Source organism: Taeniopygia guttata, chromosome 3, assembly GCF_048771995.1.
Source record: "Taeniopygia guttata chromosome 3, bTaeGut7.mat, whole genome shotgun sequence".
Classification (NCBI taxonomy): Eukaryota; Metazoa; Chordata; class Aves; order Passeriformes; family Estrildidae; genus Taeniopygia; species Taeniopygia guttata.
The window spans coordinates 21,870,234-21,888,309 of NC_133027.1; the positions used below are offsets into that span (position 1 = coordinate 21,870,234).

General features: G+C 37.5%; 1 protein-coding gene across 6 annotated transcripts in view; it reads right to left on the bottom strand.

The window, feature by feature from the left end:
* The window catches only part of ERICH1 (glutamate rich 1), an 88,365-nt gene that overhangs the window by 48,396 nt on the left and 21,893 nt on the right, over positions 1–18,076 (bottom strand). For all 6 annotated transcript variants that reach the window (XR_012054879.1, XM_072926420.1, XM_030267271.4 and 3 more), the window contains exon 3: positions 10,065–10,199. Coding sequence is in view for 5 of the 6 variants with exons in the window: in XM_072926420.1 (XP_072782521.1) it covers positions 10,065–10,199 (135 nt within the window). In the remaining variant the exon portion in view is untranslated. The remainder of the gene's footprint in view (positions 1–10,064; positions 10,200–18,076) is intronic.

Sequence of the window (18,076 nt, forward strand, 5' to 3'; positions counted from 1 at the left end):
ACCTGTGCACGGCCGATGCAGCTGGGAAATGGAAATATTGGTACAGAGATGCAGCAGCTTTCTTCAATCATAAGCTGCTCAAAGCAATTGGGGATCCTGGGAATGCACTTCAGATTGCCTGCACTGCATTTTGGCTGAATTATGGCAATAGATTTCTGTACACTGCTATTTCTGTCTTTTGCTATAGCAATATCCGTTTTCTTCAGCCCTACACAGATGGCTGGAAAGAGTGTGAGTGAGGCTGATGCATTGCATGGGCAACACACAGCCTGTAATACTGAACAATCCTGGGCCAGTGAAGGCAGGAGCTTCCTTTCTCTCTGACAATACAGAAGGCTCTGGTGGAGAACGCCCTGTTAGTGATTTGAACTCTACTTATAAGCCTATTTCTGCTTGCAGGGATAAAATGGAATGAAAATAGAATAAAACTAACAAAATTACTTAGCAAAGCTACTGTGAATGGGAGATTGATGGAAGATAATTTTCAAAGCTTCCTTGGCACAGGTTATAGTTGTATTGAGGGGTGTTCAGTACTTTCAAAACTGCTACCTGTAAACTTTGCAGAGGGCAGTAATCAAAGGCAAAGGATATGAGATCAAAATATTTCCCCAGTGGAAACTGAATAGATACAGCCTACTGCTAGCTATATCAATGTGTGGCTGTTATGACTACAAGTTGCCATAACTACAACTACTGCTATAAAAAAAGAATAACAATAAAATGAAATCATGAGGTAGACCTGATTTTGATTTTGAACATGAGGGAGTAGCATTTACTGTATGTCATACAAATTACTTGCAGAAAGCTGTGTAAAAAAAAGAAAAGACATGGTTAATACTATACACATTTTTTTACTATCTTAATTTTCCTTGTCCTCTCAGCTGCATTAAGTCCCTTCATGCTAGAAACAATCTTTCTACTCTGTTTTTATAGTGTCCAGAGTATTTAAACACCAGGATAATATGAATGCAGAGTTCCAATTCTTACAAAAGGCTTTCCTCTTCCCCTGTCCTCTATTTTATTTTCAACTTTAAAATTGAAAATACTGCATTGAAACAAGTCTTGTTAGAAAGAGTAACATGGGTCCTCAAAGCAAGAGGATGAGCCAGGGTCACCTTCTCATACCTAATAATCAATGTGTTGTCTGTCAGTGGCTATTTGGCTCTTAACAAGAAGGACAGCAATGTTTTGCTGTGGTTCAATACCAACAGGTTCACAGGCAATAGCAACAATAACAGAGCAGTAGAGGTTAGAATTTTGCACGCAACCAGCTATACAACTGATAACAAAAATGAAAATATTATCATGTGATCAGAAATATCCCAAGCAATTAAATTTTCTGCTTTAACATGTGAGGAACTAAGATTCAGAACGATGAAGCACTTGCAGACAGACTCAGCTGTCTTCTGCCTTTCTCCTTCATCTAATCATACTGCTTTTATCCTGCTGCTCCATGAAGATTTAACTACAAAAGATAAAGCCTTGATTATGTTTTATTATGAAACAAGGAGGTGAAAGTAGTCAAACAGTGTCAGATTTCCAAAGTGTTTGGTGTCTGCTCAAGCAAGTGAGGCAGCAATTATAACAGTGTTGGCTTTTTTGCTGGGATCTAAAGAGCATGTTGGTGCTGTTCTCTATTTTCCTTGCCCAACAGTTCCTTACTGTCACTATGACAACAGATGCCTGTAACACAGCTGCAAGGGAAGAGAAAGGGGGAGCACGCTCCAGCTGAAAGGGGTTAAATGACTCAGCCAGTAGGGAGCGAGAAGGGAAAAATGATGTTCACTTGGGAAAGAAGAGAAAATAAAAAGCCACAGTGCCTCTTCTTTCTCTGAGACTCCTCTATTATAGAACAGGATGCTCAACAAAAATATTTGTCATCACTGTAATTTGAAATAAAGCAAAAAGCAAGAAAACAAAAGCCAGGGATAATGGTCCTAATTCCCTCTCTGCTTACTATGCATACTGTCACCTGACTTCAGAAACTACTTTAATCAAATTACTTTCAGACTTATGGAAATTCCATTTGAGACACCAGTTGTAGCAAAAGGAATAAGAAAAGCAGAAGGTCAAAGAACTGCCACAGAAAGTGAATGAAATGATCTGAGTCAACATGTCTCATTAAACATGCACTTTTTGGTGAATTCTTACTCTGCTTAAACACACAACCTTCCTCTGGGATCCACCCCAGCATTCTATTTACTTTGTTAAAATAAAAAGGCATAATCTAGGTATATTGGGTTTGCATGGCCATGAGTTTGGTGGTGGGGTGGGCTACAGGGGTGGCTTCCATGAGAAGCTGCCACAAGCTTCCTCAGTATCCAGAAGAGCCAATACCTGGTGACTCAAAGATGGATGTGGAGCCATCCTGATGTCAACCAGAAATGGTAGTAATGGTGGTAAATTTCTTCTTAACCTAGTTAAGAAGAAATTAAAACAAAAAAGTTGTTGCACAGGTGTAACTGGGGCCAGAGAAAGTAGGATGAGAACATATGAGAAGAAAGCTCTGCAGACACCAAGGTCAGAGCAGAAGGAGGGACAGGAGGGGCTCCAGGCACCAAAGCTGGGATTCCCCTGCAGCCCATAGTGAGGACCATGGTGGGGCAGCTGTGCCCCTGCAGCCCATGGGGATCCACCTGCAGTCCATGGAGGAGCCCCACACCAGAGCAGGTGGATGCCTGAGAGGAGGCTGTGACCCTGTGGGAGGCCTGTGGAGAGAGGGGCCCTGCTCCCATGCTGGAGCAGCCTGTCCTTGGAGGACTGCACTCTGTGGAAGAGAAACCCATGCCACAGCAATCTGAGGGAAGCTGTTGCCCACGGGATGGATTCACTTTGCAGCAGTGCAGAGAGCTGTTGCTTGTGAGATGGACTCACATTGGAGAAGTTTGTGAACTTCTTATCTCTAATTCAAGCCTGTTTTGCCTGTGACAGTATTTGATGAGTGATCTTTCCTGGTCCTTATCTCAGCCCATGAACTCTTTTCTCTCCCATGCCCAGCTGCAGAGGGGAGTGAGAGAGTGGCTTTGGTGCATGTCTGGCATCCGGCCAGCATCAACCCACTACACTAGGATTAGGGGTATGTTATTTTCTGTACTACAGCAACATATAGTAATGAAAGCTTATTTCAAAGGTAAATTTTTGTTATTGAAATACTTGAGGCTTTTTTAGAAGCATGCAGAAACTAATACAGAATCTAAACATGTACTTTATTTATAGTTAAAAAAAAAATCAAGGATCTTTAATAAACCACTAACATGCAGCCATGGGAAAAGTAAAGCACTAGCAGTGTATCACATTACCATGTATTCTTTTTTTCCTTAATACATTTTCAGCATTTACACCCTTTCCTAGCACCACACAGAAACTTGAGCTAAATATCTGGGGCAGAATTCTTCGCCATCTAGCTTTCAAAGCCATCTTCCAGAGGGTTTTTTGGGAGTTTGGGGTAGGGGGTGAATGTTTGTTTTGTTGCATTGTTTGTTTTGATAAGGTCTACCAACATGTTAATGTCAGAAACTATCACAAGAAATACTGAAGACTTCAATGACATTAAAAACTCATTATTTGTACCATGGGTTCTGCAATAGTTACATAGCTTGTGAATTTACTGGCATTTAGAAGATGTAAATAGTTGCAGATTGCAGTAGTTAGAAATTACTGGTTTCTACATTGTATATAAACCTAAATTACTGAGTCATCTTTACAACTTCAACTGATAGCCCAGTCCTGTGTCTAAAACCCTCAGTGGACAGCAGTGAATTTCTTGGTAAATTCTACATTCACCTTCAGGAGGTTCAGACTTGCTTACTATGAAATCAAGAGAAGTGATTACTCCATTCTAGCTGGCTGCTTGACAGAACATAGAATTTGCCTGTAACACTGTTCCAGGACACTGGTAGTCAGGAGATGTTTTCCTAAGTGTCTGCCCAAGTTACACCTTAAATGTTTATAATTTGTATCACATTCAGTACATTAGAAATATTTCCAAGAATATGGCATCACACTAGTCAGCTTTTGCAATGCAAGTACATCAGCAAGCATCTTCTTTCAAACTTAAAATTAAGTATGATAAAAGTTAAACTCATAACTAGAATTCTTGACAACTCTTAAATCAGGTGTTACTTTAAAAAGGAAATCCTCTGCAGATAGAAAATAAATCAAAAATTTTCCACAGCAGTATTAGAGAAGTTGATTTAGGTCTTTCTTAACTTTTAATATAGTTCCAGTGATGCAATCAATCCACAACAATGTCAGTGTACATACGAACATTAGTGGATCTAGAATTTTGTTTTTTCTAAAAATTAAGCCAGATTTAATGAATTATTAAATACTTTATCTGAACTCTGAAAATAACAATGGTTATTTAATCTTATTCAATTTCAGAAAGAAAACTGGTGATTTTATCTGTTAAAGAATGTAATTGCATCTATCAACAAATACAAGGTCTGCCAAGAGGAAATTGAAGGAAAAGACATCCAAGTACAGAATTCTTCAGCTACAGCTGTCCTAAGTCTTTATTTGTTTGTGGCATCTTTCACTGTAACTGATTCCAAAATGTCCAGTGCACTTAAGCTGAAGAAGAAACAGGCTGTGGAGAAGAAAGTTCCTTAACCTCACAGACATCTCTCCTTCCAAGCTATTGATTAATCTCTAAACAGCACAACATTTTGAAAAGCTCACAGTAACAACCTCTAGAGAGGTGTCATTGTAATTACAGTTTGCTTTCTGATGATGATATCCACATGAGAATTCCTGTAGCTGTTGATGGCTCAGAAACATCTGCCATTCACAAACTGGGAGCAATACATTGATTTCTGCAAGGACAAAGTTAAACTACAGAATGTTATCACATATATTTTTATCATGCAAAGATATATTGTTTTAATACTAAACAGTGACATCCAAACTGGAAGAGAATTAAAACCAGAACACCCAAAATTAACTAGGATAATTAAAAAAAATTTAAATAATAAAAATAAAAAAGACTTAGCCTAACTATTAGAAATACAAAAGAGCCCAAACTACCATATAATCCTTCCTTGTTGAATTATTGAAACAATTTTTCAAGTAATAACTCTTTCACATTAAGTTTTCAACCTGCAAGTCCATTCCACCCTTACTAGAAAAGCAAAGACCCATGCTAACAAATCTAGCAAGAGAAGGAAAGAGAAGCAAATCTCAAAGTAAGAGTTATGAAAGTAGCTGAAAGAAGAACAGTAAAACCTTTTTTTTTCAGCAAGTTGTAAAAATCATTCTACACATCTGTATATCAATCCCATTCACTTATTTATGCTATGATTTGGTTCACCTGTGTAGCAAAACACTGGCTATTATACTAAGTGCTGTACTGTAACATCTTTCATTATTCAGGCATACTTAATGAAGTAATGAATTAAATAGGATTTTTATTCATAAGAATACTTTAGTAGACTTGTTATTATATTAAAAAAAGAACAAAACGGGAAATAATTTTATTATTTTTAGTTTGCAAATGCAGAGGCCTTACTCTGAAACTACCACAATTCCCTCGATTAGTCTTGTTAAAGCCTTGGATATTCTCACAGAAGTTGCCACAAGACTCTGGACAGTCAATGCAGGAGCAGCTGACAGAAGGCACTATAAGACAATCTGATTTGCAGGAGGTTTTTTCATAGCTTTTTCTCTCAGATATAAGGTTCAGAAAAGCAATTTTAAGTGTTCTTAAACTCCTTTGTTTCCAGGAGAAGTTGAGTTTATTTCATGTTGAGTTCTTTCCTGAACTCTTTTATTTGAAATAAGTAACATTGAGTACTCTTAAACATTTTGATTTACACAAACAATATTTATTGTAGCATCACTGAGATAATTGCATATATGAATGAGCTGATATGGAATTAAAGTGGGAGACTTTTTAATTTAACTGTTTCTTGTAACTTTTGCCTACTGTCACACCCTCTGATTAATTAGAAAACATATCTAAAACATTGATACAGTATTAGCTTCTTCGAGGGTGAACAACACAAATACTACATGCAATAGTGGAGTTTATATTCTTAAAAAGATGCTGTGAAAAGGATAATACCTAAATGATCTACAAATGTGACCTGAGGATTGAAGTAAATGTCTTACAGCAATGCACAAGTAAACCTGTTTAATCAAAAAGATTGAGATAGTGACTTGATTACCGTGCTGCTTTGTGGGAAGAAAATACTGGTTAATAGAGGCCCTTCATTTTAATGGAGGAAGGCAGAAAAAGCAATTTTCAAATTTTTTTTTTAATTCAGTAGAGTGAGACCAATTAACTGTCAGCACTAGAAAGCAGTGGAGCCTCTGTGACATCTTGGAAATGTGAACAGCTTTTTTTTGTTTGGTTTGGTTTCTTCTCAATGCAAAGTGCTCAGATCAACATGGGGTAAGACCTCCCTAACATGTACGGAAGATTAAGTTAAATGGTCTAATGATTCCTCTGGTTTGAAGGCTACAAAAAGATTCACAATGTTGGAGTTTCACAACTGGTGCCAAGAATATAAGTAGACAGCATATGATTCATAACAGCATCTCTTAAAAACAAACATACACTTAAGCACCATTAAGTCTTCCCAAAATGGCTGCCTTTAAGTGAATCAAGATGCTACAGACATGTAAGAGACTACCTGAATTTTCTTCTCCCTTTTGTTCAGAAGCTATTCTGGACATCATTAATTTCATGGTGACAACATCAACCTTAGTGGAACTAGCAGTTTAAACAACAATAATGATCCAAACATATTTTAGAGCTGACAAGAAATTATTATATTTTGTAATTTTAATTAACTTCAACTTTTAAACCATTTCTCAAAAACAGCTGATGCTGAAATCCTTATTTTAGTGACTGAATATTTCTGTCTTACACACAGTAATTTACCAAAAAGAACTGTTAGCCATGGCACATCTATTCCTCTTGATGATCTTGTTATATTAATTCAGATAGTCATATTTGGTTTCCTTAATTTATTGAGAGGACACAGCAAATCACAGTGATGCATAACTGAAAAATTATAATCCTAAAATAGAGTCATATTATTTTCATGAGACAACAATGAACATTTGATAAACAATGAAATTAATTTTTGAGGCAGATTTTTTTTTTTTGTTGAATTTTCACATCATTAATTCCCTTTAGTTCTGGGCTAGAAAGGATAACACAGGAACCTTTTCTTAACCAGTACAAAAGCAATATGCTTACATTCTTAGGAAAGATGGAACCACAGTGGAAGATGACCTGTTGCCATACAAAATACATCATATAGATAGTATCAGGATTAAAACAATGCATACACCAAATCTCAACTTCACTTTATGGAGCTGGTCCTTTGGGAATACCTGGGACAATTCCAATCATAACAGATTTATTTTATACATATAGAATATTCATATATATCGTAATGCATGCACTCTTTTTTTCCTTCGATGTCAAAGGTTCTAATTAGAGCTTTCCTTTATCCCTTCAAAATAGATCTAAATTTGGGATACACAACTAAACCTCGGTAAGCACAATAAGTAATCCATACTGTGAGTGCTTAAGATGTTCCTTTAATATTTTATGAGCACTGCCTGAAATCACAGACTTCATTCTTCAATAGATTTTATGTGTATGCTTAAATGACACACACAAGTAAAGTGAACCACGTCCCCTCACCTTTGCACGCTTAACACAGATCTCCAACTGTGCAATCCTTGTTTAGACAAAACAAGTAAGGGTCTAAACTGGAGCAAGAAAGATCTATCATTAAAGGGTTGTGAAACACTAGAGCAAGTAAAAAAGGGAATATAACAAAAATTTCCCTATAAGGAGATTTAAAAAAAATAATTAGGACAATACCTGGTAAAAATGACATCTATAGTATAACATCAAACCTACCTTGAAGAAGGAGCAAGAGATTAAAAACCTTCACTTCAAATTTGTTTTTTCTTGATTATAAGGCAAAGTGCAAAGCCAAATAACAAACCAATCCAAAAGTAAGTCTCACAGAATTCCAGATCCTTTGTTAACTATTTAAAAAGTAGCTGAAACCCGAAACTTACTCTTCCTGAACAGTGAAACTGGGATCAACTAAGAGCATTCTCCATCCAACAGTCAATACTATCACTAAGCAACACCAGAACTCTACTTACTTCTATCATGGTTGAGTACATTTGTTTTGAAATACTAAAGGAAAATATTAAATCTAAACAATGAGCCAATGAGGCCATTGTTCAATACTTTATCCACTGTAAAACCAGGCAGGTATTTATATAATTCTAAAAAGAGACAATATAACTCAATCTTAAATTCTGTTCTGCTTAACTGCTTTGCAATGTATCTAACATCTAATTACGTATAATACTGTATCACTGCAACATCTAATATGTACCACACATAATGTGATTTATTCAGAGATTTTAAACAGCAGCTGAGTAAATTTGCCACAAAAGTTCCATGCTAATGCCTTAAGGATCTATCTCAGTTGCAGCAGTTCAGTATGTATGCTAGTGTTTCATTTAAAAGCAGCTTAAGTCCCTGAATAAAACTGAATTTACCTACAAAGTATTATGAGACTTCATTTAGTCTTATCAGCAAAACACAGAAGAGGAAGAAGCATTCCTTTATTATCTGAAAGGAAAGTACATGGAATAATAAACAGAAATTATATGGCATGGAAAGAGAGAAAAGATGCTTCAAGAATATGCAGCTTGAATCTGACATGCTGGGAAAGAGAAACCCAGTGAACTGTCCAAAGACAGCTCTGCAACTAAACAAAGTTAAGGGTAACCTAGAAACAGCTTCTGGATTCCAAACATGAATCCTATGTAGCAGAGAACACAACCTAGAAGCTCTAAATTAGAATATCTTCCCATTCATAATCCCAAACCTATCAATATCTACTCTTATGTTACTCTGATAAAAGTTACTTCTTTGTCATTCAAAAATAGTCTTTAAACCACTGCACACCAAGGAAGAACATTCTTGATGTGCTCTCAATCACCTTGTATTTTGCTTCAGTCACTTGAGCTACTTTGGTAGTTTTACTTGCGTTCAGATTCTGACTGGAGCTCAGAACAGACTGTAGACCAAATTTCCAAGCTCATAATTCACCCCTGTAGGTATTGTGTGCAAAGACAAGCAGAATTTGCCTTTCTGTATCTGCAAGTTATGTCTCAGGTTTTCCTTGCACTAAAGGCAATCTCCAGGCTGAAATTGATACTGTAGTTTAATAACTACTGCTTATCAAGCGTTTTACTTCAGCTGCCTTATCTGGGTATCTTCTTGGTTATAGAACATCCCTAGTGGCCAACGAGAGTGATACACAATTCTGGACAAACATACATCCACAGGAACACAGCAATTGAAAAAACTAAATTAATTAATTTTGTCTAAGCTTAGAACTTCTTTCTAAAGACAGATAGAATCAACTGAGTTCTGGCAATGTTATTCAGAAAATCATGTATTTAACTGAGGTCAACTTAGAATCCACTTAACAGATTTTCTGCTTTTTTTCTTGTATCCTTTGACAACATCAAGTATTATTTCTGAAGTTATATGGTCACAGTTTCTCATCAGAAATCCTTTCAACATTAAAGGATTGATACATCCCCCCCCTACCAACTCAAATGATGAATAACTGTTCTGAGAGATGCAAATTTGACACGTTGTTAAGCCTTTACCCAATTCTTCAGAACATCAAGGGTAGATATAGTAAAACAGTTTTATCTAACATTTATCCTTAAAAATAATATGACTGTGAGCAGGCATAATATGAATATACATGTCACTTGAGTGGGAGGAGCTAAAGACTTTGTCCTCAGTTAGGTTCTATGTAACTTCAGTAAGATCTATGGCACTGCATGGCTATCACCAAATGCTGAATCTAGTCTAGAAAACCCAAACGATGGAAATGAACCCATAGGGAAGGACATCCTTATTTTGCTTATGTTGCAAAACAGTGACACCCACTGGCAGCAAAAGTTTAAATACTTTATTGTTGCAGTCTGAATCTACTTGATAAGAGCTGCTAAGAAGTCTCCCTTCTGAAAAACTAATCACAGTAACAATCATGCAAACTTACCTGTTGAGTCAGCACTACTGCCAGAGGCTTCAGGAACTGCATTACTAAGAGCATCTGGAGTAACTGCAACATAACCCTCTGGAGGAAGATCCACTGTGTAAACTCTTCTTGGAGACATAACTGTATCATCATTATCTACAAAAGAAATTACAAAGTATCTGGCTCAATACTGCTCTTACTACAGATTTTCTCAATTGTTTTCCCAACTACAGCAATAAGCAATCTTGAAAATCCTTACAGAGGGTCAGCTGTGGAACACTGTTATCCTAAGACTAGCAGAACTGTATCAAATTTCATAGCATCTATAGAGAAACAAATACTCCATGGGTTAGTTATTTACAACAGAAGCATTTTTTTTCTATTGTATCAGGCAAATCTTCTCCCCTATCTTGAAAAGAAGCTTCCACTTTCAGTGATATTTTTAGAGAGACTCTAAACATTTTTCCCCATTCAGCATGAGCAGACTATTTCTTTAAGAACCACTTCAAAAAAGACAGATGGATGGATGGATACAAGCTTACTAGGAAGTGACAGAAGCAACAGAAAAAGAATCACAAAATGGTGGTTTGCCCATTTGCACACTGTTTAGTCACAGCCTATACTTCTCTGAAGGACCCAAAGATAACGGAAGTTTGAAAGTCACGCCTGACTAAGCCTCAGCAGTTCCTGCCCCAGAGGACTCATCTCCTCATCCTGCTCTACTTCTTTCTAGGACAAGAGGGGAAGTGCCAAGGGACAGCTTTCCAACTATTTAATTGCACAGGAAACTATTTGTGTTGATGGCAGCAGTCTGTTTTTGTATGATTTCTTTCCCCTTTGAATGGTATTTAAAAGTACCTGCAAGAGCAGCAGTAGAAACCTCATTTGTTCACCAGACAAGAAGTGACAGACACATCTCTATGCTCCATTCACATGAAGCCAGACCGCATTTCTGCGCAGAGTAGTGACAACAACAGAGATCAACCACAGTAAGGAAAAAGCCTTTCCAGAAGGCCAGGATATCAGGGTGTCTCCAGATGTTGCAATGTAGTTTTAGATGGCTCAGTGTGAAGTTTATTTAATTTTGGATTGTTGGGCTTTTTCGGTTGTGCTTGTTGTTTTGTTGGGGTTTTAAACAGCCAGCCAGCTCCACAAGTCAGCACAGACACAGCACTAGCCTTCCCTTCTATGTGGGAGGGAGCTGTTAAAATGCTATACAATAAAAACATTTCTGGCAGGTGGACACAATAAACCTCCTTACACCACAAACTTATTGAAGATCCCAGATGATCATCGAGGTGCAGCTATGTGCAACTACGGTTGGACTAGTTCCTAAATATTTAAAATGAGGTTGTATCTGATAGATCCCTAATGGGAATAACTTCTGTATTTCTAATATGGAATTTAACTATGCACCGACATTTCTCAGACACCCTACTTCAAAAACAAAGTACATTTCTGAACATTCAAAGGACTTCTGAAAACACCACTATTGTTTTCATCATGAGGGAATAAATTTGTTTTGCAAACACATTAGAATTATATAATCTTTTTCTTGAATGAGCCGGAAGTTTCCAGTAGTGGTAATACTTACTTAGAGGGATAATAAGGGAAAGAAATAAATAATAGAGGAAGATGAAGAGCAACTACACGCTTTGGAAAAATCCATTAAAAATTAACATGGGATAATTCTTCAGCAGATCCTTTCCATGTAGATGATCAAATCATTGAACTGGCAGTACTTGCATTGACTTTTTTTCTCCCCCATCCAGGTTTATTAATGATGAAGTGCTAATTAGTGACAGTTTAAAATCATAAGGATGTATAAATGTTTAAGTTGTTCCCTTCTGAAGGATTTCAAGTTTCCCTTTTTTTTCCTTTTTTCTTTAGGTTTTGTAAAACAAAAGATGATCAGGAAAACACTAAATTTAATTTACAGCAGCCTAGAAAAATTCAAATCTTATAATCATATAAGCAGTAACTACACTGAGATAATAACCTCCCAGACAAAATAGTTACACATAACAGAATTTGAGGAACCATCTGTAACACTCAATCCTACAGGGAAGAACAGTTACAAATCCTTCTATGGAAATGAATAATGACTCAAGACTATATTTTTTTATTTTACCTCTTTAAATGGGAATCTCCAAATTACATATTTATTTATACCAGCTGCATTTAAGAAGCTTGCAAGCTCATAAATCAAGAACTAGTCTTCGCTAATTTTGTGCAAATGTGTCAAACCAAACTGTCACCACATGTACATCTGGATTTTTGCAGCTTGGGGCCAGAGTCCCCTTGGGCCAAGAAGAGATGGGTTGGTCAAACATAAAGTCAAACACTGCTGCAAAGAAAATGGCTGAGCTTATAAAACTGTGACATAAAGGTTAAGACTGTTTTTTGAGACACAAAAGTAAACAGATATTAGAGATATTAAAGAATGTTCCCCTTTTACTAGTTAAAAGTAATTAATCCCATTTCTGAAGTTTTATTTTATGGGAAAAAAAAAGGTCCAACAACTAAAGGTCACTTACAATGCCCCAAAAAGAGTAAACATTTTTCTTTAAGGCACACCAAGAATACAGAATAAATATTTTGAAATTATCTGTCTTCTATTCATGGTCCCCACACAGAGATCCACACCACATAACTCAGTATGGTGGTTTGTGCACAGAGTAGGGAAAGCATCTACACCATGCCGTTACCAACATTATGTCTCCAAGCATGTCAGTTCCTTGGCCAGCTGTGTTATCTCTTACTATCTTACTACAAACCAGCATCAGATCTTTTTAGAAGGAGCTGAAGGTAAAGCTTCAGGCCATACAGAATTGTCAGCTGCCCAATCAGTCATCTCAGGTAGCCACTGTATGTTGTCAAGTTTATTTTTCAGCACCTTTAAACTATCCCCTCGTTGTAGCTCAGAACGGTGGCACGTAGCAGTAGCACAGTTTCCAGACTGCCTGAACACAAAGCATGCTTAGGCACACCTCAGACACAGACACAGCTAGAGCATACATTCATACAGTCTCGGTCCTTTGCTTGCTGTAAGACTAAACCCTGGACAGAGACTGAATCACTTCGAGGTTCTGTGCTGGGCTGGCCCTGGCTAACAGCCCAACACCCAGCCAGATACTCACTGACTCTCCCCTCAGCATGCTGAGGGTGGGGTGGCTTACAATGGGGCAAACAGGACTAAGAGAGCTCATGGGTCAACAGCAAGGACATCACAGCTACAAGAATCTTTCTTAACTGGCTCTTTTCACTCCCAACTTCACCTCTGTTTCCTCTCACTGCAGGTTATACCCAGTTCCTTCAGAGAGACAGAGCAGTACAAGGAGGTGGGGGTATTGTTTGAAGTCTCTTTTGTTCCTTTTCCCCCACAGGGGTTTTCCATGGGCTGCTGTCCTTCAGGAACATTTACTCAACAACAGAGTATCTTCTCCTCTGACCCTCAGGTTCCCACTGTTGCCACTCCTTTTAGTTCCTTCCTGTCTTGGGATTGTTTCCTCATTTCTTGAAGTGTCCCCTAGGGTGACCCTGCCTCAGCTGTGGGCTCAGTTGTGCCCTGCAGTGGGTGGGGTGGAACTGGCTGTGTCCAGCACAGGGCATCCCCAGCCTCCCCTCACAGAAGTCCCTCTACCAGTGACTGGACCCCAGGACCCTGTAGAGTTTTTCGATCAAGACAAAAACTTTGTCTTACCTATGAAGGGCTTCTCTGCAACTCAGAAAGCTTTGATAATTCACCCAAGTTAAGTTCCCATAGGGCAGAACTCAATAAGAGCAAACAGAGAACCCAAGTCAAGCTAGAAAATCCAGCAGCTCCCCCTCCCCCCAAACAACTGTAAGTTAGCCAAATCTTACCAAGATTGTGATCTTTTCCACAAAATTACCCCTTGGAAACACACAGTTATCATACTTTTCCAAACAGATGGAAAGGGTTCATCCTCAAAAATAGGTCTTTATAGAAAAGCACAGTGTCCTAGTTCTGGCCAGGACAATTAATTACTTTTTACAGCAGCCAGGTGCAGTGGCACGTGCCTGTAGTCACAAGCTGCTGGATAGGCTGAGCCCACCTGAGTACTTGATCCAGGAGCTCTGGGCTGCCCTGTGCTGTGCCCAGAGGACGTAGCCAAAACACCAACCTTACTCAGTACCACCTTAGGCCACTTCCAAGCGCTGGGGAAAAGAGACTGTTGCTTCCAAGAAGACAGGTGTTCCTTTCCTGTCACAGGGAATTCCTGTCAGGCAGAAGAGCTGTTGTTTGCCATAGTTTTTCAGTGTCCTGGGATGGGGTGAACATTTGTCATGTCAATCACCCTCTCTTTGTACATTGTTATTAGCCTTGTTGCTGTTACTGTTTGTTTTCTTATCTCACTGCTATTTCCAGTAAACTGTTCTTATCTTCACCAATGATCTGTGCCTTTTGTCCCACAGTGGAGAAGGACATGGGAGCAGCTGATGGTTTTCTTTTTAGTGGGAGTATTAAATTTGAGAGTACCATTCCTGAATCTTCCTACATAGGAAATGAGGAATTGATGCTGAATCAAATACAAGGTCTGAGTAGTTCAGTGTCATACCCTCTACAAAAGTCATTATTGGTAGTAGGCATTTTCTGTGCAGTGTTACAGTAGATATGACCAGGACAAAAATAAGGCTTGAATGAGGTTTGTTATTTCCCTTAAAAATTTTGTATTAAAGTATGATTTTACTTAGTATGTAAGCTAGACTATGACCCTATTATAGCTATTCCTCATTTTATTGCACACAAGTGAGACTACAACCCCGAAACTCTGACAATTCCCAAGGAATGCATACACCTTGTTATCTGTACACAGTATCTTTCCCCTTCATTGACTAGCAAGACAAGCATCTATAGAGAAAGGACACAAATCCTGGGCAAGACTCGTCTCCTTCAAAAACCTTCATAAACTGAAGTGTACCAAACGTGCTATCAGTGACTATCTGTACACACCTTGAGTGTCCTCCTGAACTGTGGTACTGAAAAAATAAATACTTTTCCTGTTGATCAATGTGAACACATAAAAATGTCCTTCAATAGCATGAACAAATCCAGTGAACCTAAATACCCCTCAATTCCTCAATGTATACTCATTTTTGTTCAGACAATATCCAAGTTCCTGGACACCAAACTATTTCAGTCTATAAGATACAATAAAGTAATCTCAGGAACATGAGGTGCCTCATTATCCTTACTTTATTGGAATAAACAAGGGCAGTCACTCATGCCACATCTTGGCAGAAGATGAGATATATACTCCTTCCAAATATTCTCCGTATTTTTCTAAACACACACACACAAAAAAGTTTTCTAAATAACTTTTGGATATCCAGTTATGTCAAATATACTATTATTACTGTCATATATTTTATTAGCACCAATACATGTAACAGAATGCTGAAAATGCCTTTTTCTTCTGCAAAATTCAGAGTTGTGAAATTTTATAATTCTGAAGATGTCTGCTATTCTTTATGGAAGGACAAATTTCCCTCTTTACCAAATAAAATGTCAAAGTTTAAAGTTCTAAATTGCACAATTACATACATTTAAAACAATAAATTGATAAAACAAAAAAGTCTTTTAATTGAAGAGATACATGCTGTCCTCTGGCCCAGAGAATCCTTAAGCAGCAACTGTTGGAGAACATTGTGGGAAGCAGTACAATACACTTATTCCAATCCTCTTTTTTATAATACTGGTGGTCACAACATTGTGCAGACAGCAGTACTGAATTTTTTTATTTACCTTAAATTCTGATACTTTATTCAGTTATGTTTACACAAAACCAAGTTCACCACCCTTTGACAGTCAAGCAAAGCATGTTTTCACTTAATTCCCAGGGTATTATTTTTTAGAGTTCTAGCCACATTACAGACGACTGCTCCCAGTTCTTAGGGTGTATACCACTTGTGCCTGGCAGCATGGTGAAACTCAAGCTAGTTCAGAACTACCTTCCTTCTGACACTTCACATTCCCAGAAGTTCTTCAGTTCATTGAAAAGAGAAAGTGTAGATTATAGATGATAATAGACTAGAGCACTGAAAGAAGAAAATGAGAAAATCCTCAGAAGTACTTCCTCATCATGGTGTTTTCCTTCAGCTTGTTGAAAACCAAAAACTTCAAAAGGAAACTGAGGTCTATAAAGACATTTTACAAGGCCCAAAATTGGGATGAGAAATTAATAAAAAACAAGAAACAAGCAAGTTCACATTTATTTCCCTCACTACCTCCCACATGTACACTAATTGTTAGAATTAGTTTATTTTTTAGGCACGTAGAAAGGCTCTATCATAGCTCATTTTATTGGAGACAGAACTTACCATTGTAACTCGGCTTCAGTTTCACTACATTAGGAGTGGCAGACATTTTTTGTCACACAGAAAAAACTAAGTACAAATCCTTCTTACTCTTTCTCACTCGTGATCTAGGGAAGACATTTTTACTTTTTATCTACAAACCATTAAAATAACCTACATTCTTGGAAAAAGTAATGAAAACTAAGCATAAAAAAAAGTGAGACTGAAGCACACAAAAACCACTTATTGAGGAAAACAAGAAACAGAACACTTTTCAGACATGAATCTGACTACAAGCAGATGGTGGAATTAAAATTTTGCTGTTTTCTGAAAGTTGAATATAGGAGGCAATGATGAAACAAATTATACAGATAAATGGTATATGTGTCCCATATACCTGGTATATGAGTATATCCAATATTTTGATTAGATGTCTAAGATTTCTAGCTGTATAAACAGGAACATAAAGCTATCTTAATGTTATGCTAGTACCCAGCTTAATTACTTCTCCTGCTGCAGATCATCTTTGTTCAACATGCTTCTCAAAAGCCAAATATACCCCTGTTAATCAATCCTTAAAAAAAAAAAAAATGCAACAACATTGAATCTAAAAGGCCATGCCTAAGCTGCAATTATTTAATTATCCTCACTGATGAAGTGATTATGTCATTAGTAGAACATACCTGAAACAAGACCAGAAAATAAATAGATGTGCTCATAAGAGTAAAAGCATACCAATTTACGGTTTTAAAGCTTTTGCCCCTCTAAACTCACATTTTCTATACCAAACTAGAAGTTATTGGTAACAGTCCCTTCTCATTTGTATAAAAAGCAATGCAAAGCACAAAATATTATAGAAAAGTATTTGCTCAGAACACAGTTCAGTACCAAGCTCACATTATAAACATTTCCACTTTTCAAATTGCTAGAAAGTAGATTTGATAGGAAACACAAGTAGAAAGTAAGCTTGTGTAACAGCAGAAAATATGGGATTTGACTATAACTATGATTTTGACAATAGCCGTTTAAGTGATAAACTCCCCAGTGTAAACTGGAGCAGGAGTGGTGTCTCACACAACCCATTTTGTCACCAATGCATTGAAAATTATTTCAAACAAGGAGTCAAGGCGGACAGCAGGAATGCTAACACACAGTAATTATGCTGCAGTTCTATTCAGTTTAGTCCTATCAGCCATCTCTAGGTGAAACAAAGCTATTTTATCAAGTTGTTAAACAAGCCATTTTTCCATTTTCTTCACCAAGATAATTTGCTTTCCTGCAGTTGACCAGTTTAGGTTTAGAGCTTCTTAACATTAGAACTAAAGCTGGCATTTTCTCCTCTACATAGGCAGCTGCCACACACTGTTAGATGAGCTGCTAATGGAGTTCGGTCAGTAGTTCCCAGAGGCAGGCCAGCAGCTCTCCCTGGGGCAGTTAAGCTGTTTGCAATGAGCATATAGAAGAGGAGAAGGAGTTAACATATATAAATAAGAACACTGGAAAATAAAGGAATCTGTCAATCAGCAGCAAACAACCCCTCCAAAACACAGAAAAACATTGCTATAGGAACAGAAGACAACAAGAGAACTGTTTCTGTCACAATCAGAAGTTACAGATATTATACATGCAGCCCACTCAGCCTGAACAGACAGAAGGGGCTTTTTCTTTGTTCGTGGGATTTGGATTGGTTGGGTTTTTTAGGCTGAGTTTTGGAA